Raw genomic sequence first — 24,059 nt, forward strand, 5'->3', positions numbered from 1 at the left:
ACCACATCTGTCATTTAATCCACAAGACTGTCTCCTAAGAAACAATTGATAACTCCCTTCTTACCCAAGGAGTGAGGCTCAGAGAAGCAAAGTAACTTGACTAAAGTGACATAAGCAAGAGACAGAGCACGTTCAATTCAAGTTTGGGTCCACCGTCTTCTTGTAAGATTCCAAGGGATTGACCAGAGGAGTGAAACAGGGTGTGTGGGTGGAAGTCCTTCGAGAGAAACAAGATTGAGGTCACGTCAAACTCAGGATGAGAGTCTAATAAGAGTTGCTGAGTCCTGAAATCAATTATTGTGATATTTGGATATTTTGGGTATTTTTGGATATCTTTGAGAAGGCCCCAGATGTTCACATGTTCATTCAGATACATTGTTCTCTAGATTGGGGCCGGGGTGGGGGTGGTGTTGGAGACCATTAATGGAGTCTTCCAGTCGTTTCTATGATTCAGTTTTCAGTACTCCACCAGACTCTGAGAGCTGACCTTAAGATAAATGTTGAATAAACACTCTCTTGAAGGGGTTGGGAATTTATACACAACTGCAACATAATGGACAACTGATTAAAACCAGTCATTCTAATTCAACATTAACTGAAGTTTGTTTACATTGAAAGTGAAATGCCAGAAATAAAAAGTTAACGAAACGAAGGATGAGTTAGAAGTCTAAAAAATAACATTTTGTTCCATTACAAAATTAATATACATTTTGGTATAAGGTTTTTGCCAAATGGTGTACTTCTCTATTTGCTGTATAGGGATTTTTGTGCACATATTTCACACTTAAAACTCATCTGAGAATTCCTCATTTCTAATTTCCTATAGTTTCATCATAAATACTTTTATCCCCTCCCCGCCTAAAACTTTGCTCTAATATGCCACTACCTTCGCCAGAAAAATTACAGGAAAAGCTGATCTTATACAAGTCATCTACATATTGGTAAAAAATGAAAGATGTGAGTAGATTTTATTTAAAAACGGAAATACCATGCAATCTAGTAATTCCACCACTGGGTATTTACTCAAGAAAAAGAAAAAAACTCATTCAAAGAGATATGTGCACCTCTATGTTTATGGCAGCATTATTCACAATAGCCAAGATAGAGAAGCAGACTAATGTCATCAATAGATGAATGGGTAAAGGAGGTGTGGCGTGCACACACACACACACACACACACACCAGAATATTGCTCAGCTATAAAAAAAATGAGATCTTGCTATTGTGACAATATGGATGGTGCTATTTATTGTGCTAAATGGAATAAGACAGAGAAAAACAAATGTCATATGATTTCACTTATATGTGGAATTTTAAAAAAACAACCGAACAAACCAGAAACAGACCCACAAGTACAAAGAACAAATTGGTGGTTGCCACAAGGGAGGGAGAAGAGGGAGGGGCAAAATGGGTGAAGGGGAATGGGAGACACTGGCTTCCAGTGACAGAATGAGTAAGTCCCAGGGACAAATGGCCCAGCAGAAGGAACATAGACACTGGTATTGTAATAGTGCTGCATGGTGACGGATGGCACTTGTGGTGGCCGCAGCATAATGTCTAGAGCTGTCAAATCACCGTGTCGTACCCCTGAAACTAATGTAGCATTGTGGGTCGACTATACTTAATATTTAAAATAGATTTTATTAATGAAAAGGAGGAGCACAGTCTGATGGAAGTAGGCATTTGCGCGGGGAGGTGCGGCAGAGGAACAACCAGAGTGGGGGTTGCCTGCAGGGATCAACAACGGCGTTGCAGGAATTCGGGTCTCTGCGCTTCCGTGCAGGTGCAGGATGGGGAGGTTCGCGGCTCCCGCGCGTTCCCAAAGCTCCAGGCAGAGACACCAGGTGGCGCTCCCTCCCTTGCAGTAGACCCTCTGGAGCGCTGGGACGAAGCCTGTCTCCTTAAGAATTGCGCAGGCTGCCCGGACCCCAGAAAATTTGGTTCTGTGAAGCGCGGCTGCAAAGGGGCGCCGAGCTGTGCCCCGCCCCGCGGCTGGGCTGAGCCAATCAGAAAAGGGACCAGTGGAGACCCGGGCCTCGGTGGGCGCCGGAGCGGGCCCTGCCCACTCCAACCGCGGGCCCCGCGGGGTGTCCGGAGCGGTTACAAGGAGATGCATCTGCGCGCGACATCGGGGAAAGCTGAGCTGGTGGCTAACAGTGGTTGGGACGGTCAGACGGACCCCCTTTAAAGGTGTCAAACCCCAGAGCCTCTCTCCCTGTATCCTGAGCTGGGCACGTGGGGAGCGGGTTAAGCGGACCACTTGCCCTTTCTCTGGGGTCCCCCACCAGCCTTTAGTGGGTTTCCAACGTGAGAAAGCATTTTCTTGCGAAAACCGGAGTTCTTGCTAAATTGTTTCTGTTAACTCCCTCCCCACCCTGTGTGCGGGCAAAAGCTGAACGGCGCCCGCCGAGGGTTTGCGCGCGGTTCCAACACTGGGTAACGCGGATGACTTTCGAAGGGGGCCCCGGAGGGTGACAGCCCAGCCCTAGTTCCTAGAGACCTGGCGCCAGGTGTGGCGCACCTCGTGTGCTTCACATCTCGGCCTGGAGACTCTCGTGAGGTGGTGGCCTGCGTAGACGAGAACCACCGGGGTGTTTGATAAACGCAGAGTCCCCGGCCTCAGGCCAGAGCTGCGGGAGCTGGATCTTTGCGGGTGGGAATCTGCAGTTCAAGGAAGTCCAAGCACTGGCCGCTGCCACCAGTCGTCCTTTTAAGCTTACGAAACAGCCATTGCGACACCCTCGAAGGATTCTCCTGCGCGTGGAAATCTGAGCATCCCTGCCGTGGCGTTCTGCAGCCTTGTTCGGACGAGGACGCGCCAGGCCGCGAGGCCGGGGCCCCAGCACGGTGCGCGCGCGCTCCCAAGCGCCAGGTCCCTGTCGCTGGAAGGCAAACGGGGTCTCGGGAACGGGGAAGTGGGCACACACTACCTGGGTCCTGGAGGGGGGCCTCCAGGGGCCTCCGACCTCGCAAAGCGACTGCAGGCCTGACCCAGCGAGCCCCACCCAGGCCGGGGTCGGAGTGGACGCGCCAACGCGGCGCTTCCTGGGCTCAGGACAGCGGGTTGCAGCGCGCACCTGGGGCGGCCGCCAGGTCGCGGGACGCGCGGGGGCGGGCTCCTCGGAGGCCCTGTCGGGCGGCGGGGGTGGGGAGAGGAGGAGGAGATAAGGTGGGGGCCGTTTGGGGCGTAGGCCTGCCCCCCACCTCCCCAACCTCCGCCCCGCGGCCACCTTCCGCTCTATAATTGGCCGCGGGCTGGCCTTCCTTTCCTCTTATCTGATCCTGGGCGCCTGGCAGGAGGGGAGCGCTGCAGAGGAGGCAGCCCCGGGCTGCAGAGTGGGAGCTGGAGAGGCAGAGGGAGAGGGGGCGGAGAGGCTAATTAAGAGGGGGGCACCACGCGGGGAGCGAGCGAACGAGCCTCGCGCCGCCGGGAAGCAACGCGCGGCGACCTTGGATCCTGCCTAGGCATCGGGAGGTCCCCATCTTGGGCTAGAACATTCCCCTGCACAGGTCAGTTCCAGTCCTTCTCCGCCCTGCTCCGGGTCAGCTTTGAGAAATCTATTTGCGAGGAAGGCAAAGTGGAGAGGGCGAGCCACCTGCAGACCTGCAGGTCCACGGACCTTCTCCACGCGCGCGCCCAGGATGGCCCGGGGACCTCGGGGAGCCGGGGGGGGGGGGGGACGGGCCGGTGCACCTAGATGCCTCCTCGTGGGCGTCGCTGGGCAGAGAGTTTGGAGGTGCTACGCGATACGCATGCAAAGACCGTGACAATGCCTTGTGCTGCGCACGGGAACTGTGCCCTGTTCTTGGGTGCTGTGGGCGCACGGCGGGAAGAAGCGGGTTTGGTTTGGAGATTGTGGCAATTCCAGCCTTTCGGAGTAGAAGGGGCTCAAGGAAAGGGTGAGAAAGGGGCTTAGGAATTTGCCGTGGAGGGCTGTATATAAATGGGTAGCACGCTGTTTTTATTTAGGTTGTATTTGGGGGCGCTGGGAAGAGTAGTGGATGGAGGTCGTGGGAGACCGAACTCACCCAGCCCCCCCCGCCCCCGTGGGTACCGGCACAGATCCGCGCTGCGGGCGGGCGCTGGACGCGGAGAGCAGCAGCCGGCGGAGCGCTCACGGGGGACGTTGGCCGCAGCAGCTCTTCTGTGGCTCTGCTCGAGGAAACCCGGGGGCTTCCCGCCTTTTGCTTTGGTGCCTGGACGCTGGAGGTTGTGGCTTTGAGCTGCACCCCCGGGCTGTGGTGTTGGAGAGTCCTCTCTGCCCTGGCTTTTCCACACCGAATCTCCTGCAATTTTATCCCTTTGCACCCCTTCCTGCTTCAAGCCTCCTGTTAGGCACGCAGTGTCTGGACAGGGACGCATGCAGTGCTCCGAGGCAAGGTAGGGTTAGGGAAGGGCCAAGAGGGGCCACCCCGAGGCCACAGGAGTCGCCTCTGTCCTAGGCCAGCGCCCTGGACACCACGTGTGGGTCCAGGACCACAGACACTCCCATTTTGGGACTGGGTTCTCGGGTCCTGTGTGTGAAGCACGCCCTGTGGCACACGAGCTCAGGGTTGCCCAGAGGTGACCTCTTCTACTTAGGTACAGGCTCAGGACTGGTCTTTAGGGGAAATGCCCAAATGGAGCTTGTGTGCAGCTCTCACAGGGGCCAGGATTTCCTCCCTGAAAATTGCTTCTGGAGCTGCTACCAAAGCCCCATTCGCTCTGGAAGTTTTGGATTCCCTTTTGGAAGTGTTGGGGACTCTGCAGAGCAGCAGCTGAAGGGGATGGGAGAGAGAGAGAGAGGAACAAAGAAATAGAGAGTAAGACTTTGGTAGCTCTGTGCAGAGCAGAAATGCAAGCAGGTTTTCCTAAAATTCCTCTTTAAAGATTTAGGGGCTCATCACCTACAAAGGGCCCAGGAGGGCACTTCCTAATTGCAGTGTGGGATAAAGGAGTCTATATTCAAAGCCAGCAAAACAGCCTTAAGCTGGGTGCAATGAAGAAAATAGGTGTTATGTTTCTGATAAGGTGGTCCCGTTCTGCACACTGGTAAATTTAGAATGAGTAAGTGATTAAGTGAATGAATGAAAGGATAGCATTTGGGTTTTTTCGCGTGTTCCACAAGAGCAACTTGGATGGATTGCCTCTGAGTCTGGCCCTAATGGCTTGGTTACTGTGAGCAGACTTCAGGACACACACATATATATATGTAACAGCTTTATTGAGATACAATTCATATACCACACAAGGATACAATACTATGGTTTTTATATTCACAGAGTTGTGTAGCCATCACCACAAGCAATTTTAGAACATTCTTTTTTATCATTCCAAAAAGAAATTCCATGCTTCTTAGCAGAAACTTCCCATTTCTCCCCTGGCTGACCCCCTACCCCACCTCGGCTCCTGGCAACCACTAATCTACTTTCTGTTGACATTTCACATAAATGGAGGCATACCATATGTGTGTGGTCCTTCGTGAGGGGCTCCTTTCACCTAGCAAAATGTTTTCAAGGTTTATCCATGATGCACAGTATACTCACACACTGAACACTAGACATCTCCTTCTGCCTGGAGAGCCCCGTGCCAGCATAGACCTGAGTCTCCACTGCAGCCCTGGCCTCCTGGGGGTCCCTTTGAAGGAACAGGAGCCACACTGGTGAGGCCTCTCAGTAATTCCCTGGGAAGGATTTCTTGGAACCCATCAGAATTCCTGGAACAATTTTGGGCAGGTCCCAGGCTTCAGGATTGATGGGAGGAGCCCTTTGGCCCCTTTCCTGCTGCTAACGGTCCAGCTGAGGATTTCAGAGACCCTTGGGGCCTTCCCTGCGTGTTTTGATTTTCTGAACCAGCCAGGGCTGTCTTAAGAATGGGCTGAGCAGGGGCGCCTGGGTGGCTCAGTCAGTGAAGCATCTGCCTTTGGCTCAGGTCATGTTCCTGGGGTTCTGGGATTGAGTCCTGCTTTGGGCTCCCTACTCAGTGGGCATCTGCTTCTCCCTCTTCCTCTGTTCCTCCCCCTGCGCCCCGGCCCCCCACTGGTTCTTTCTCTCTCTCATATAAATAAATAAAACCTTTTTAAAAATGAGCTGAGAAGAGTGGTATGACCTAAGGGACCCTGGGTCAAGCCCCAGTCCACAAAAAAGTCTCAATGGGGTGTGTGCTCTTTGGCTCTTAAATACTTCCTAAAGTCACCTAGTAAAACACAGAGATCGTTTGCATGTTTTAAGCCTACAGGGTAGCAGTTATGTGACTCTAGAGCTACATTTGACTTCATTTTTACCCAAATCCATCCAAATGACTGCTGTTTTCCTGGCCTGTCTAGTGTAACGCATGATTCCTTGAAAGGACAAGGACCTTCCTGAATTGCTGTCGGGTGCAGTGCTATTGTGTGTGTACCGCTGAGCTCACGCATGATCTAGGATTTTGAGTTTGTACACAACTAGGATCTTGGTAAATGAGACATTAGATGGCCCCTGGGGGAACAGAAGAGACGGCAGGGGATGGAAGAGGAAAGCTTAAAGGAAAATGAGAGAAACAAACTCCTGGGCAGATTTGCCCTCGATATTGCTAGGTGTCAGGAAAATAATCTCCTCTTGCACCTTCTGTAATTTCTGTAATTAAATACAAAGTGCCAGAGATCCAGTTCCTCCTCTAGGTACAGTAAGCCTTGAGTGAAGACCAACCTCATCCTGTTATGGTGGGGTGGCGTGTGTGTGTGTGTGTGTGTGTGTGTGTTAGAAGTGCTGGCATTTTTTTTTTTTGAGTACCTATTAAATGCTTGCCTTTTTCTTTTTCAGAAACATATTTTAGTCTCTCAAACACTTGCAGAAGTAAATACTCTTCTTTTACTGATCAGATTGCTGAGCTCCTAGGAGATAAACTACCTTGCCTGGGGTCACAAAACCAGCATGTGACAGATACCTGATTAAGAAAAGTCTGTATAAGATTTGAATCCAGATGCCACTGGATACATCCTCCATCAGCTTCTTTGGTGGGGTGGGGGAGGGGTGTGTGATCCACACAGATGATGTCAACTGAGGCCATATAGTCCTAGTAGCTGCAACAAGGAGGGGAAAGCAAGAAGATATGGGGGAAATCTAAACTTGCTCCTTCTGGGTTCCTGTCCATGTTTCTTAACCTCTTAGAGCTTTGTTTGCTCACATACAACACAGAGGTAACAATAGCCACTCTATAGGGTTAAGATCTAAGAAGATCTCATATAGAGCTTGGAAGACAAAAATGGCTATTCTCACCTACTGCTGTTTCTTCCTTCTTCCCATCTTCCTTTCCCCCATCTCTCTTTCTCTGCTTCATGTTTTGAGAGGATGGTGACTAGAAAGACTATGGGAAGTTCTGAGAGTGGAGTGTTGATGTCAGGGCTTAGAGACTAGATTTCCCATTTCTTCAAGGTGATTTTTTTTAAAGATTTAATTTATTTATTCATGATAGAGAGAGAGAGAGAGAGATTGAGAGAGAGGCAGAGACCCAGGCAGAGGGAGAAGCAGGCTCCATGCAGGGAGCCTGACACGGGACTCGATCTTGGGACTCCAGGATCACGCCCTGGGCCAAAGGCAGGCGCTAAACCACTGAGCCACCCAGGGATCCCCCAAGGTGATTTTTTAAATCTATGCTTTGACAAACTTTTCTGCCACTGGGGCTTTGTTGGAGCTACCCTGGCAGATGTCCCTAACTTTCAATTTTAGGGAGCAGTGCTTGGTCTCTTTCCTCCCAGAAATGACCTAGATTGCTTATGAAAATTGATACAGAGGGAGACTGGGCTTTGCTGAGTTCATCAAGGGTCTTAGGATGTGTCTATAACATATATAGGAATCCCTATAGTCCCTATAGTCTCTAAAGTCCCTATAGGAGCTTTATAGGGGATGCTTCATAGGATAAATATCTGTTCCTGGATGGCTTTCTGTCTGGTTTTATTTTTTTTTTATTTTTTTTTCTGTCTGGTTTTAGACACAGATTGATGTCTATATTGAAATGAATTGATATCTAAAAATGATATTCTACTGCAGGTTTTTGCTTCTATTCTTCTTCTGCTTCCCTGATCTGCCTCCTGCCATGTACAAAAACTGTGCTAAGCATCCACAGTACAGTGGGGAAAAATATACGTTGGTAGATAGAAATGCAAATAGCCAATTACAGTACAGTGTTAAATGCTATAGAATGGAATATATCGATTACTACCAGGGGGAGCATCCAGGCCCAGACTTGGGAGATCAGGGAAGCCTTCCTCAAGAATGGGATATCTACGCTGAGATGTGCAGCTACCCTTTATACTGGTTATAATATAGAGTCTAGTTCAAAACAACACCCCATTTCTTTGACCAAGGAGCTATGTCAGTCTTTAAAAAAAGAAAGAGAAAAAAAGCCAGGTAATGGATCATTCCTGAATGAAGGAGCTGTCACTCTAATTTGCCATGCTTTGGGGATGGCTGTGCCTTCTGTCCTGTAGAATTTACAGCACATAGTTTAAGACTGAGCAGCTGCATTTCTGAGGCCAATTTGCAGTCAAGTCCCTTGCTGTTAATCTACATAGGGTCTTCATAGGAATTAGGAAAAGGTGGTCTCTCTGGGCATACCCATGCCATTGAAAGAAGAAAATGGTGCCTTTTCCTTTGAATAATACAGCTTTGCATGCAACTTGGAGAGCAGAGCATCTGCCCTTTTCACGCATCACTCACTGTTGGCCAAGTGCAAATTGTGCAGTGCATCAACTGTAACATGTATACATCAGCCCTGATCATTCAATCATTGATTATTCAATCAATCAATGTTTATTCATAACCTACTATGCACTTTGAACCTTTTTGGTTATGGGTTAAACTGCCATGTAGATATCTTCTAGTACCCAAAATCCAGTAGGTAAAAGTAGTTACTGAGGCCCTGCAGTTAGTTGGAGAGCTGCAGTGGTATAAGGGGGAGAAGCAATCTATTGGCATTGTGCAGTGAGTGAGCTAGGCCGGTGCTAAACAAACTATGGTCTGCTGGTTGGTGTCCTTTCACAAACTGTTACTTCTCCCTGCTGAGATAAAACTGTATTAGGATCAAGTATGTCACCAGGCACAGATATGTAAATCAAATATGTCACTAAATACACTGTTAGTTCAGCTGAAATATTATTTCTTCATTGCAAAGCTCTTTCCTGAAGAAGGAAGTAAGACAGTGCCTTGATTTACATTTCAGTATAATGTCTTTATTTCATTGTGGACCAATAACAAACTGTTCATAGACTGGCTATTTTTGAGGAGTACCAATCTAGGTACTGATTGGCTAGTACCAATCTAGTACTCATTGGCTAATATCTGGCCAGGTAGGTGATTCTGTCTTTATACTATTTACTATCTAACTTTTCTTTTCTTTTCTTTTCTTTTCTTTTCTTTTCTTTTCTTTTCTTTTCTTTTCTTTTCTTTTTTTCTTTCTTTTCTTTCTTTTCTTTTCTTCTTTTCTTTTCTTTTCTTTCTTTCTTTTCTTTCTTTTCTTTCTTTCTTTCTTTCTTTCTTTCTTTCTTTCTTTCTTTCTTTCTTTCTTTCTTTCTTTCTTTTTCTTCTTCTCTTTCTTTTCTTTCTTCTCTTCTTTTTTACCTTCTCATCTTTGTCTTTGTAATTGTTCCTCTCCCCCCTGTTTCCTTATTTCTAGCTTACTCTTTCTTTCCCTTCCATTTCGATGTTGTGAATTTGATTTGGAAGGTTTTTTTCTATATTTTATTAATTTTTTAAATGATTTTATTTATTTGTTGACTAAGAGAGAAAGAGAGAGAGAGAGAGCGAGAGAGAGAGAGAGAGAGCCTGTGAAAGAGCACATGCAAGGGGAGCAGAAGAGGGAGAAGGAGAAGCAGGCTCCCTACTCAGGGGAACCCAATATGGGGCTCCATCCCAGGACCTTGGGATCATGACCTGAGCCAAAGGCAGAGCTTAACTGAGCCACCCAGGCACCCCCTCCTTTTTTTTGTATTTTAAAAAGCAAAATGAGAGAAGCCCAAATACATAAGATAAGAAATGAAAATAGGAAATAATCACAAAATTAGAGGAATTTATAAGACTAGAATAGTAATTACAATTATTGCATGTCAATACATTAGAAAACTAGGATGAAATGGGTTATTTTAAAACAACATACAAATTACTAAAATACCCTAGGTCTACATAAATCATAAATAAGACAAGGAGCATAAAAATTTTGAAAAGTAGTTAAAAAGTAGCCTGCCCCAAATGCCAAACTTCCATGGTTTTGCAATTAAATGCCAACAAAAATGTATAAAAAAATCAGTAATACCAATACTGTTATAACTGTCCCAAAGGACCATTTACAGAAAGAAGAGAAACTTCAAAGTTATTTTTATGAAGTTGGAAATATAATACTAATATACACATTTGACACAGCATAAAAGAAAGCTACAGACTCATCTCACTTATTAATATCAGTGCACTTGTTAATATGAATTAATGTGTATTAGCAAATAGAACTCAGTAACACATCAGAGAATAATACACCTCTCTAGCGTTACTGCAGTTACTTTTATAGTAAGGCTTGTTATCAGGAATTAGGAGTTCTCTGACTTTGTTCTTCTTCTTCTTTTTTTTTTTTTAAGATTTTATTTATTTATTCATGAGAGACACAGAGAGAGAGAGGCAGAGACACAGGCAGAGGGAGAAGCAGGCTCCACGCAGCGAGCCCGATGTGGGACTCGATCCCAGGACCCCAGGATCACGCCCTGAACCAAAGGCAGACGCTTTAACCGCTGAGCCACCCAGGCGTCCCTTTGTTCTTCTTTTTTTTTTTTTTTAAATTTGTTTTGGTTTTTCTAAGTTCTTTGCATTTCCCTGCAAGTTCTTAGAATCATTTAGTTAATTTCTACAAAAAAATAACTTGAGAGTTTGATAAGATTGCTTTGGATTCAAAGCAGTCCAAACATGTTTTTCAATCCATGAACATGGTATACTGCTCTATGTATTTAGGCATTTTTAAGTGTCTCTCAGAAATTCAGCTTTGTGTCTTTCTAGGTTTTACCCAAAGAGTATAAAATTACTGATTTCTAAGTATTTTGTGTTTTTTGATGTTATTGTATGTGAAATTTAAAAAAACATTTTCTTTTCCATTTGTTTGCTACTATAAGAATATGGTTAATTTTTGCCTATTGATCTGTTCCTGCAGCATTGGTAATTTTACTTATTAGTTCAAGTAGGTTTTTTTCTTTGATATATTCTCTAGGATTTTCTGTGCCAAAAATCATGTTGATTTTAAGTAAAGACAGTTTTGCTTCTTCCTTCCCATTCTTTCTTTTTTTTCTTTTCTTTTCTTTTCTTTTCTTTTTTCTTTCTTTTCTTTTCCCTTCTTTCCTTCCTTCCTTCCTTCCTTCCTTCCTTCCTTCCTTCCTTCCTTCCTCCCTCCCTCCCTCCCTCCCTCCCTTTCTTCTTCTTCTTCTTCTTCTTCTTCTTCTTCTTCTTCTTCTTCTTTTCTTTCTTTCTTTCTTTCTTTCTTTCTTTCTTTCTTTCTTTCTTCTTTCTTTCTTTCTCTTTCTTTCTTTCTTTCTTTCTTTCTTTCTTTCTTTCTTTCTTTCTTTCTTTCTTTCTTTTTCTTTCTTTCTTTCTTTCCCTTATTGCACTAACTAGGACCTCTAGTACAATGCCAAATGAAATGGTAAAATGTTACCATGTTGATATTCATGTTCTATTCTTGATCTTAGGAGAGAAGCATTCAGTATTTCTCCATTAAATATGGTTTTTCCATAGATGCACTTTATCAGATTGGTAAAGTTCCCCTCTATTCTTAGTTTACTGACTTTCTTTTAAATCATGAATGGATAGTGAATTTTTTAACTGCTTTCTCTGCTTCTATCGAGGTAATACATATATTTATTTATATATTTTTTAACATGCTGAATGATACTGATTTTAAAATATTAGTCAGAACATTTGTAGAATATATCCCACTTGGTAATGACTTTTTAAATTATTTTTTTATATATTGGTGAATGGATTTTTTAGTCTATGTTCATGAGGGATAGTCTGTGGTTTTTAGGTTTTGTAATGACATCTGATTCTGGTAAAAAGATTATGCTGGCTCACCTCTGTTTTCTGAAAGGGTTTGTGTGGGATTGATACTTTATCTCCCTTAAATATTTAATGAATTCACTAGTGAAAGCATCTAGTGTTGTGATTTTATTTTTAGGAATATATATATATTAAATATTTATTTGAGTATAATTGACACATCAGTTTCAGGTATATGAGACAGTGTGTGATTCAACAAGTTTATATATTATGTTATGTTCACCACAAGTGTAACTACCATCTGTTCCATTGCTCTTACAATGTCATTGATATGTTCTTTATGCTGTGCCTTTTATCCCCATGGCTTATTCATTCCATAACTGGAAGGCTGTATTTCCCACTCCCCTTTGTCCATTATGTCCAGTCCCCATCCACCTCCCCTCTGGTAACCTGAATATTTTTAATAACAAATTCAATCTCTAGAATAGATATAGGGCTATTTGGATTTTCTGTTTTTTTCATGTGTCTGTTTTAGCAAGCTGAAGGTTTCAAGAGCTTTTTCTAATTAAGCTAAATTGTTGGACTTATTGGCATAAAGTTATTAATATTTTTCCTTTTTTCATTTGTTGGTATGTGACATATGTAGTGATATCATTTCTTTTTTTTCTGGAATTGTTAGCTGTGTTTCCTATCTCTGTTTCTTGATGACTCTTTCTTAAAGCTTTGCAATTTTATTAATATTTCAGAGAAGCAAATTTTGGCCTTGGTAATTTTCACTAATATTAGTTTTATAGTTCTTTGGTTTTTACTCTTATTAATCTCTCTTTTTCGATTTAATTTGGATTTAATTTGCTTTCCTTTTTGTGGCTTCTTTAGGTGGAACATTAGATCATTGATTTTAAATCTTTCTTCTTTTTATGTAAATATATTAACCTAGAAATTTCTCTGCTCCCTCAACTGCATTCCACAGATGTTCATGTGTTGTCTTTGTATTTTTGTTCCCTCCCAAATATTTTTCTTAATTTCCATTGTGATTTCTTCTTTGACTTATGGATTAATTAGAAACATGTTGTTTAATCTCCAATTTTTGAATTTGTAAAGATATATTAATATTGTTGATCTCTAATTTAATTCTGTTACTGTCAGAAAGCATACTCGTAAACTTTCAAACTTTTGAAATTTCTTAAGTCTCATGTTATGGCCCAGGATATGGCCTATTTTATAAAACTTCCTATGTACATTTAGAAAACAGTACATTCTACAGTTGGTGGTTGTAATGTTCAATAAATATTAATTTGTACACAGTTACTAACATCTGCTGTGTTTTTACTGATTGTTTAGTTTTTCAGTCAATTTCTGAATAGAATAATAAGTAAATTCAGTCAATTTACTTATTATTCCATTCTTCCATTCCATTCTATTTCAGTTTTTGCAAATGTATTTTGAAGCTCTATTATTAAATGCACATACATTTATGATGTCTAAGTTTTTTTTGATTATCATTCTGAAATATGAAGGATTTGAGGAGAGTTTTTATCCTGATTTTATTTCTCCATATTGTAGCTCACTGTTTTCTCAATTTCCAGTCTCTTGAATTCCTGAACTCTTCTGCTCTTTGATAATTTATGCTAATAAAACTGGCTTTCCAATTGATTTTGAGTCACAATGCCATGCCCAGTGGGGAGTTCCCTCAGGTAGAAAAAAGGCTAATCACTAAGTTAATAGTATCAAAACTAGGTTTTCTTTCTTCTGAACTTAGAATTGTTTTCTACTAAGTCGTGATGCTAGCAGATAAGAGTAATAACCACTAACTTCCTCTGGGAAATGCTTTTAAGTAGACCTCATTAGCCAATCCTGGAAACTTCTTTGATTATTCTGGATGTGTGGAGGGTGGCTTTTTCATTGGAGAGGAGAAATAAGGAAGGCTAAACAACATCAACGTGCTGGGTAATACGTTGGACCTGTATGTAGTCTTTTTAATCTACAGATCTGTATGATGACCTAGATCTTTGATTGACTATAAAATTCTCCTTTTATAAAGTGAACATTAAAGTATAAACAAAGGAGGGGTGGGAAAAGCATCTTAGAGGTCATAACTGTCCAGTTCCCCTTCCCTTTTATAACATCTGCTATGAGCAGAACAACCTGCTACTGCCTCTGAACTTCTAGTAAAAAAGAACTGGTTCTAAATATGGAGAATTTTTACATCCAAATCCACATCTTCAGTAATGCAAGTTTGATTTGCAGAAGCTGCACAAAATATCTTGTTTTATTTTCTGCATGAAAGCTCTTCAAATGTTTGAAGACATTCATCATATGCCTCTGATTCTTATTTTTCCTAGGCTTAAAACATGCTTAAACATCCCCATTTCTTTTAAATCTTTGCATGAACTTGTCAACTAGAACTGCTAAGTCTTTTTTTTAATTTTATTTATTTATTTATTTATTTATTTATTTATTTATCTCTGAGTAGCTCTTAAGTCAAATCTTCCACATCCTCATATGGTTAATTATTTTGAATCTATATAGACCTGTCATCTGGAAAATGATAAAATATAGATAGGAATGTATTTTGAAAAGTTTAGAGCAGTTCACCCATGCAAATAATTGTGTCTCTGTCATTATCTGGGTCTTCAGTTTTTGTCTAAACCTTTTGCCAAGTTAGTCCCCTTAATATGATGGGGTAGATAAAGACTTCTTGCATTTCCTTTCTCCTTTAGGGTCTACTCAAGTAGCAAATTCTTTATCATTCCCTTGTCGTGTTCTTTCAACCCTTTGCTAAGATGGAATGAGTTATAACATTTTGAGAGCTACCTCTACCTGTGTTCTAAGCACATTATCTGCATTATCTCAATCATTGTATAAGATAGATGTTAATTAGCACATTTTGTATAAAGAAACCAAGTCAGAATGGTTAAACCAGTAAGCCAAGGACCCTGAACAATATATTGGCAGATTTTGGTCCTAACTCCCAGTTTTCTATATATATACCACCACTTCGTGGCCTTTGTTCTATTTTGTACTTATGTAGCTTTGCAATGTGTTTGCTTGTGATCTTTCTTTTCAATAAAATAGATCACTGAGGGCAGGGATTATATAGTATAAAGTTTTGTGTTTTCCTTAGTTCCAAGTAGAAAGTTTTGGTATCTAATACTACAAATAACAGGCTCTCTAAAGACCATATGCCAGATGGCTAGCAGCAATTTTGTTTAAGTTCACTTTTTTTTGTAAGTTAGCACTCACTGAATAGAACATTTTCCAAGATTTGAATGTATGTATATGTGTAAGTCTGTGCAACTGTCTGTGTGTGTGTGTATGAGTGGTTTACAAAACTTTAGAATAAATGTTTTAAGGAATTTTGATAAAACTGACTATACTCAGGGACTTTGCTCCTTATTAAACTCAACTATACAAATGACATTAAGTAAAACAAACATATGAAGTAGAAGAAAGGCAAATTAGTCCTAATGGGGATAGTTTTCAATTACTGACTACAAAATTGTGAGTGTTTTGAGAAAACCTGTAATAGACATTATCAGCTTTCCGAAAATTTAGTTTATACCTTCTGAACTTAGAAATTAACAGCCATTTTTAACATGTTTTTAAACAACAACAACAAAAAAATCAAGGCAGAGTTATTTGTCTTGGGCAGGCTTTTGGGCAAAGTTTCAACAAATTAGGCTTTGACATTTTGGTAAATGTTAAAGTATCTCATGGCACTTTAATAGGAATTGGGATTTTTCTTGCCCCTATTTTACTGTCCAAAAATTTGAGACTTGGCAAAAAACCTTGGGAAAACTAAATTCCACTTCTCTCAATATGGTATTACTCATCCTAATTTAAAGTAAACAACAAAAAGGAAGATTTAAAGATAAGCTATGGCTACAATTTTTCCATATAAATAATCTTTTTTAAAAAAAGATTACCAGGAGTAGGGTAGAATTAGTTAATTAATTACAATTAAATTTTGTGCAATGCAGAGTAATTTCCAATGTGGCTTGTTAATTATTGCTTCAAAACACCTGGACACAGGAACTGTAGTGTCCTTTTTTTTTTTTTTTTATAATGAATCTTGGGCTTTTTCTTTTTTTTAAGATTTTATTTATTTATTCATGAGAAACACACACACACAGAGAGAGAGAGAGAGAGAGAGAGAGGCAGAGACACAGGCAGAGGGAGAAGCAGGCTCCATGCAGGGAGCTCGTCCTGGGACTGGATCCAGGGTCTCCAGGATCATGCCCTGGGCTGAAGGAGGCGCTAAACCGCTGGGCCACCCCGGCTGCCCAGGAACTGTAGTGTCTTAAAGAGGACAGAGAAAGGCTTTTGGATTATGGCTTGTAAAAGGACCTTTTGGTCCTACGTTAAAATACTATCATATGGTTTCTGATGAAAGTCCCTGATCCTAAAGTGTATGCCAGGAACACAGATGTGGCCTATTTCTTTACTGCTCTTTTTTCTTTGCCTTGTTCTGGTTGAAACCTAGTGTTTATAGTGTTGGGGTACAAAATCTGAGAATGTTTTATTTGAGTTGAGAGAGTGGTTCTACTGGATGGGGTGTTTTGGGGGGGTATAGTGGCAGCTATCTGGGTGACTGACAGAGTTGTTGATGTCTTGGCTGCAGTAGGGCTGAAACCCACTCCCATATCTTTTCAATTCCTCTGTATTTGTGCCTCTGTCTATATAAGTGCAACTCACATCCCTTTGGATAATCCCCTAAATCTTGTTCCTTTTGCCTCTGAAGAGTGAGGATTCTACATATGCCCCAGGGTCTTTCCTCCTTTGATTCATCAAAATTTATTCACCATTTGTCCCTTTTCCTCTGTGTTGTGACAAAAGGTTGGTTTACTAATCTGTAGTGAATCAACCCAAGCTAAAATGCTAAATATGTATAAAATAAAATACATATGTTAGTCCCTGAATGTGTTGCTTATTCTTTTAGGATAGGCACTTAATGTATTGTCTATTCCATTAGGAATTCTAAGGAGCTGCCAGTATGTGAATGTCATAATTCCAGGAAATATTCTTTAAAAAAAAACATTTTTTAAAGATTTTATTTATTTATTTGAGAGAGAGAGCACAGAGCAGAGGGAGCGGCAAAGGCAGAGAGAGAAGCAGACTCCCTGCTGAGCAGGGAGTCTGATGCTGGGCTAGATCCCAGGACCTTGGGATCACGATCTGAGCTGAAGGCAGATGTTTAACCGATTGAACCACTCAGGCGCTCCAATCTAAGGAAATATTCTTTTGTAATTAGCATTTTGAAACTATGGTAGGCTGGTAAGGAAAGATATTTTTGGGATCTCTAGATAAAATTGAGTACATTCTTTAATTTTAATTATGGGATCTTAACTTGATTATTTATATGATTATTAGATCATATAAATACAGTACAGATTTCTATGATTAATCATATACAGTAAAATGGAAGTATAGATCTCTTTTATTGGGAACACAAAGGAGTTGCACATTAAACTGTCATTAGGTATTGTAAAAAAGTACTTGCCAAAAAATTTGTTTTTTGAATGATTGCTTGAAAGAAGTACAATTATTTATTCCTCTGGGTACTCTGAAATAACATCAGAATCTCAGAGGTGTAAGTGCATCAGTCCTATTGCTTTGAGAGTTCATAGACTTATACTCTGATACATTCACTGAGATTACCCTTCAGTTAAAAGAGAAATTAAAGCCTTATGATGTGGCCAAAGCATATTCAGAGGAAAATTAATGGCCTGAAATTAAGAATAATATTACATTACTTAAAAATTCAACAAAAAACCCCAAAGAACAACAAAGAGCAAATAAAACAATAAAAGCAGAAAAGCAAAAAGAAGCAATTCCTAATGATAAATGCAGAAATAAATTTAGAAAAAACATAATATTGACAAGTTAAGAAAAACTTCTCAAAGAAATTACAAAGTAGACAAATATATAGATTCTCCATTCTGGAGGGAGAGGAGAAGTCAGAAACACACCACTTTGATACTATCATGGAGCTATAACCAAGAAAGATAGGTTTTGAGAGATCACAACTCTGTGCCAATAAATTGTATAATTAAATATGTCCCAAATATCGCAGCGGACACTCTAAAAACATTATTTGCTATTTGCTATTTGCTATCTGAAATTCGCCTCAGATCCTTTGTGAAACAGTATTAGAGAATAAATGAATAAATGAATGAACAAATGGATGAAAAAAATGCCCTGGGTAGAAGGAAAATTTTGAGATATCTTTTTACAGTCTGTAGGAAGGACTCAGAGTTTTTTCCTCTATAATGGCTTGTAGTAGAGTTGTGCTCAACAGTTTGTAGACTGGCTTCGTAAATTAATACCAGGCACCTTTGCTGCTTCTCTCTCTGCTTCCATTTTTCCTCCCTCCCTGTTCTTCCTTTCCTACCTTCTTCCCCTTTTTATCTCTCTCCCTTTTTCTTAGAGGTTTTCTTTATGTCCTCGTGAAAAAGAAAAACTTGGACTTGTTTTTAGATTCATACCGGAGAGAAAAAAGTTATGAGAAAAGATGAAAGGATCATTGGTTTTTTCAGCCCAATGTAATAAAAGCAGAAAGTGATTTCATATTAGCACCAAGTGGTTTTTTCAACTTCTTTTTGATTACCAGAGGAAAGGTCCCATATATCATCTTTTCTTTGTAGGCAATAGAAGGCAACAGTAGGGCTTTTAACTTTATGTGAAAAATATGGAGGAGCACATTACTGTCAAGAAAATTGTGATTGTCTGGTTATAATGGTCATTTCAGGTAAATTTTTGGAATTTATCCATTTGGAAAATACACTGTGCAATGTATGCCTTACAAAGAGTCAGGGGGACTATCTGAGCTTCTTAAATATTTCAGATGATTCTTTACATTTGCAACATCTTCTCAAAAATTTTTCTTTTATCAGTTTAAATTTTAGAGTGTAATATATGGTACTCTGGGGAATGAATTACTTCCTCACATTACGAATCTGTGTTGGCTTATTTGCCTGTCCTAGATGACTATATATACTCTATTTTCAGGCTTCTCAAAATATTCCTGTGCTCTTTATTTCCAGGACTGCTGCTGCATCCCATATGAAAAGCAGAGGATAAAATGAAGATTTTTCAGTGCAACATGCAATACTGGCTGTTTCCAGCTCTTCTGGCAATTGCTTATTTTTGTACCATTGTCCAGGGTCAAGGTAATGCAAAACTTTAAGATAATCATTAGGGTCTGGGACTCTAGATGCATTGGTTCTATTTATTATTTTTTACTTTATTTACTCTTATAGTATTTCATGGCTTCTTCTGTGTTTCTAGGCAGGGTCATTTGTTGGCTTTTACTCAGTTTTACTGTTTACCTTGTAGAAATGTGCCACAACTTTGATGAGGGTTAAGCCCTCACCAGTGACTAAGCATAGTAATTTTGTGGTGGTTTGTTAAACAGCTTGTTCTTCACATGCTTCTGGAAAGACTGTGCAGATTTAATTTGTAAAAGTCAAATTCACATGCTCCAAAATCGGTTCCATTAATGAGAAGCTATAATGGGTGTAGATATCTACCCTAGTCATGCCTTGTCTCTTAAATAGAAGGTCTACAAAGTATAGCTACCACTTCCTACTTAATTATTCTATTCCTTTCTTTAGAAACTAGCACATAGCATAAAGGTCACTAAAAGCCTGACAGAGGCTGATGATATGCCATTTTAAGCATTTCCAAAGATTTTAGCTTTGTTTTATTTGAACTTAGTTTTTGAAATCTATTATTTGTATTACTTAGGTCTGCAATTTTATTCTCAATTTCTACTCATTTTTTTTAAGTATGTTAAGAGTCCGTAAACTACCTCTCATGGGCCACATCCGACCCACTGCTTGATTTTGTCATTAAAATTTTATTAGAATGCAGATATTTATTTACATATGTCTGTGGCTGCTTCACATTGTGAAGTCCAGTAGTTGTGATAGAGACTGTAGGGTGCAAAGCCTGAAATATTTATTATCTGGGCTTTTGCAGATACAGTGTGCTAACCTCTGAAGTGCACAACATGTATAAGTGAGCAAAACTCTATTACTAGGTAAACGTGCTAATCTTGCAAAAACAGAAATGTTAGTGCTGAAATAGTCATTCATCAGCTTAGCAAGGAAATCCTAATGTGATAAGGAACGTTATTTTAGGAGTGTTAAATGTCTAATGTTTGGAATTTATGGTTATAGAAAAGTCAAATGTTAAGAACCACCACACCCTACTTCCTTAAAGTGAGGCATGCTTGTTTGGAAAAGCATGGAACTTGACCCTTTGCATGTTCAAATAGTGTTAAAGCCCTATTTCCAACTGCTTCATGCAGCACATAGGAAACAGACAAATTCTTCTTCTCCTGTTTGTATTAATACAAGAACGCTTTCAGCAGTGATCCTAGAAATCCCAGATAACCCGCCATCTATGCTGTGGGATATGAGACACAAGTCCTTTGGAACAAAGGGCAGGAAAATCACAAAGCCCCTCAGAGTTGCCACCTTAGTCTAACGTAATTCAGGAATGGCCATCCTGGCAGAGAATGTGAACCTACATTGGCTCAAAATAGCTGTTTATAGCTAGACTATTCCAGCATCTTTTTTTTTTTTTTAAGACAAGTTGTTAAATGAACTGGAACACAGAAAACATATTGTGTTGGCTGTAAGAAAAAAAAAGTGTGTATTGCATCACAGAATGGTGGGACTAATATTTTCTCAGTATTTCATAGTAAATCTGTACTTGTTTCCAGCAATGTTTATTTTGGATGGTTACAAGCAGAAACCACTGAAGATAAAGTAACTGTCATTAAAAACCTCAAACATATAAAATTGAAGACTTTGCATCAGGGCTAGATTTAACTTTGTAAAGATCCCCGTGTTAAGAAATTAATACATATTTTTTGTTGTTAGTAGTAGTCAAACATATTTGGACAGTTGAGAATATTTTCTTTACTGCTATTTTCAGCATCTTTATAATAGGTCATGAAATGTAACATAGTAGGTTCTAAGCAAGATAAAAAGAACCCCCCCCCAGTATATCCCACAGTAAATTTCTCTAAAATTTTAAGTTCTCCTATTTATAGAACATTGGGAAGTACATTTTTTAAAAGGATTTGTTTATTTATTTGAGAGACCCAGAGAAAGTGAGAGCAAGAGGAGGGGCAGAGGGAGAGGGAAAGAAATCCTCAAGCAGATTCCCTGGTGAGCTCGGAGTCCAACCCAGGGCTCAGTCCCAGGACCCTGAGATCCTGACCTGAGCTGAAATTAGGAGTCAACACTTAACCAACTGAGCCACCCAGGCGCCCCTGGGCAGTGCATTTAATTGAAAAATGACCGAGATAAAAAGCCAAGGTTTTTGTTGTTTGTTTGGGTGTTTTTAGATCACTTGGAAAAATAAGCCAAATACTCTGCTGCTTAAAGGTCATTTACTTAATAAATATAAGATGTTGTTCTATTGATACTGTACCTAAAACTACGTTTTGAAAGAGAACACATTCTCACTGCCCATACTATTCCATCTAGATCAGTCAGAGGTTTTTGGTTGCAAATAAAAAAAACTTTGGGCAGCCCTGGTGGCTCAGCAGTTTAGCACCACCTTCAGCCCAGGGCAAGATCCTGGAGACCCGGGATCGAGTCCCATGTCGGGCTCCCTGCATGGAGCCTGCTTCACTCTCTTCCTATGTCTCTGCCTCTCTCTCTCTCTCATGAATAAATAAATAAAATCTTAAAATAAAAAACTTTTTCTGGACACTAGAAGAAAAAAAAATTGCTGGGAGGTAACGAAGTAGCTCATATCATTAAAGTTGAAGTTAAGTAATTAAGTTTGAAAAGGATAAGAGGGATCCCTGGGTGGCTCAGTTGCTTAGCGCCTGCCTTCAGTCCAGGGTGTGATCCTGGAGACCCAGGATCAAGTCCCAGGTTGGGCTCCCTGCATGGAGCTTGCTTTTCCCTCTGCCTGTGTCTCTGCCTCTCTCTCTCTCTCTCTCTCTCTCTTTCTATCATAAATTAAAAAAAATCTTTAAATAAAAAAAAAGTAGTGTTTCAGGAAATTAAAGAAAATATTTTATTAAAAATAAATCTTTGAGGGTACCTGGGTGGCTCAGTCAGTGGAGCATCTGACTCTTGATTTCAGCTCAGGTCATGATCTCAGGGTGGTGAGATGGAGCCCAGCCTCAGCTCTGTGCTGGGCTTCGAGCCTGCTTAGGATTCTCTCCCTCTCCCCCTTTTTCCTCTACCTCTCCCTACCCCCCTCCAAAACACATGCACAGGCTCTCAAAAAAAAAAAAAAAAAAGGACTCTGCATAGGTAGTCACATATCAAAACAACAAGATTTCAGTTGTTGAGTTGAAGTGAAAGAAAGGAAAAAAGAAAGAAAGGGAGAGAAGGAAGGAAGGGAAGGAGAGAAGGATGGAAAGTTAACACTTAATAGTCACATTATGAAATATAACTTCCCAAATGCCTGTTGATAACAGTGAGGCTCCAATAAATAACATAAACATTCATTTTTCTGACTATAGATTTGATTTCTATGAGAATAATTGTAGTGAAATTTGGGGTTTAAAAAAAATTCCCTCTCAAAAAGAAAAAACACCCACAGCACAACAAAACAAAAATAGCTCTATACATTCAGTAACAAGCCAAACCCTGTAGTAGGGAGGAAAATAAGGAATGGATCCTTCTCATTCTTTCTCCTCAATTTTCCTTCAGGATGTAATACATATATTCACAAATGTTGTATTTGGCTCAATCCCACACAGGAAGCCTGGCTTCACCATGCAAGGAATGAGTTGGTTGGCTTGCCCTGGGTTCTTGCTGTGTACTAGAAAGCAAACTTTACACTTGTTTTTTGTCTTCTTTAAAAGCTTAGAATTTTAACTGATATGAATTAAATTCTGAGTCAAATTCATGTCAGCATTTATAATTATTATTGGAAGTTAAGTGTACGTATAGAAGCACCTCCTTTGTGCTTGCAAAAAGATAATTAATGGGTCTGGCAATGAATATACCCAACTTTTTGTTTCATGAGATAAGAACAATTATTTCTACATTGCATTTACAGTGTTTCTGTCAATCTTTGCTATCTCACTCTGGCACAAGTCCCAGTGTCTTCCATACAGAGAAAATAACCAACTTTGAAGTTTGAAACTATGATCTCATTCCTCCTTCTTTCTTAACTAGCATTTTTTCTGTTCACTCTTTCCCCCCTAAAGGCAAAAAATATAAAGGAAATGTGAACTTTGTGTCTAACCCAGATTTTTATTTACTGATTGTGAGAATATTTTTGCTTATATAGGCAATGAATGTGGTCTGTTGTTAAAAGAGAATGGTGGTATTGCCTTTTGCCAGCAGTTCTAATAGGAGTGCCGTCATATGTATCACTTGTAAATTGTTTAAAAAGTTGAACACCGATGGATTTAGCTGTTGCATTTGCGGAAGCTGTGTTTCCAAGAGTAGTTTAATGGAAGCCAATGCCACTCTGGGTCTGGAGTACCATCTGTATTGTCTGGGCATGATCCATGGGATCAGAGCATGGTCATTGTCATCTTCACTTTCTCCTGGGGGTTCAGAAGACTGGAGCTATTGATTAAAAATATGTGGCATGGCTGTAAATTCAGACCACATTTAAAGAACAGTAGCCTGGGTAGAAAATGCTGTAAAGATATCTCATCTTTAATCTAGGAATTCTGAATGTCATTGACTTATTTGCCCTCCTTGAGAAGTCAGCATCCCTGGGGTACCGATAGAATTGGTTGATCCTCTTACAATGGTCTAGACTGAGGCCTTCATCCTGCTTGTTGTTCTTCTCCACTTGCTGATTCCTAGGCATGTCAGCTGTATTTTGCCAGAACATTCATGCAGAGCTTTGTAATAAGCATGGCCAATGATGTCTACAAGCCCACTGGCAAGATTTGGCCAAGAAACTGGATATATTTAAAATGCTTTAATTCTTATTTTACATCTTCTTCCATAATTAATAGGAGCCTACCTATGCATAGATTATTCTCGCCAAGTTCCAGATTAAGCAAAATAGTAATAGTTCTTCGGTTCATCCAAATGTTAGGTTTGGCCACCTTCCTCTTGAATTTCAAAATAGTT

At 40.5% G+C, this 24,059-nt stretch overlaps 1 protein-coding gene across 4 annotated transcripts in view; it reads left to right on the forward strand.

Annotated features, from left to right (window-relative positions):
* The first annotated feature begins 2,063 nt into the window (after nucleotides 1–2,063).
* The window catches only part of COL14A1 (collagen type XIV alpha 1 chain), a 216,156-nt gene continuing 194,160 nt past the window's right edge, over nucleotides 2,064–24,059 (forward strand). For 2 of the 4 annotated variants that reach the window (XM_072774346.1, XM_072774343.1), the window contains exons 1-2: nucleotides 3,158–3,510; nucleotides 19,029–19,154. In XM_072774346.1, coding sequence (XP_072630447.1) covers nucleotides 19,067–19,154 — 88 coding nt within the window. In that variant the 5' untranslated portion in view covers nucleotides 3,158–3,510; nucleotides 19,029–19,066. Of the gene's footprint in view, nucleotides 2,191–2,721; nucleotides 2,848–3,157; nucleotides 3,511–19,028; nucleotides 19,155–24,059 lie in introns of those variants that run through there. The other 2 variants (XM_072774345.1, XM_072774344.1) reach the window with 2 other exon arrangements.

The sequence above is a fragment of the Canis lupus genome, chromosome 14, assembly GCF_048164855.1.
Source record: "Canis lupus baileyi chromosome 14, mCanLup2.hap1, whole genome shotgun sequence".
In the NCBI taxonomy this organism is placed as follows: domain Eukaryota; kingdom Metazoa; phylum Chordata; class Mammalia; order Carnivora; family Canidae; genus Canis; species Canis lupus.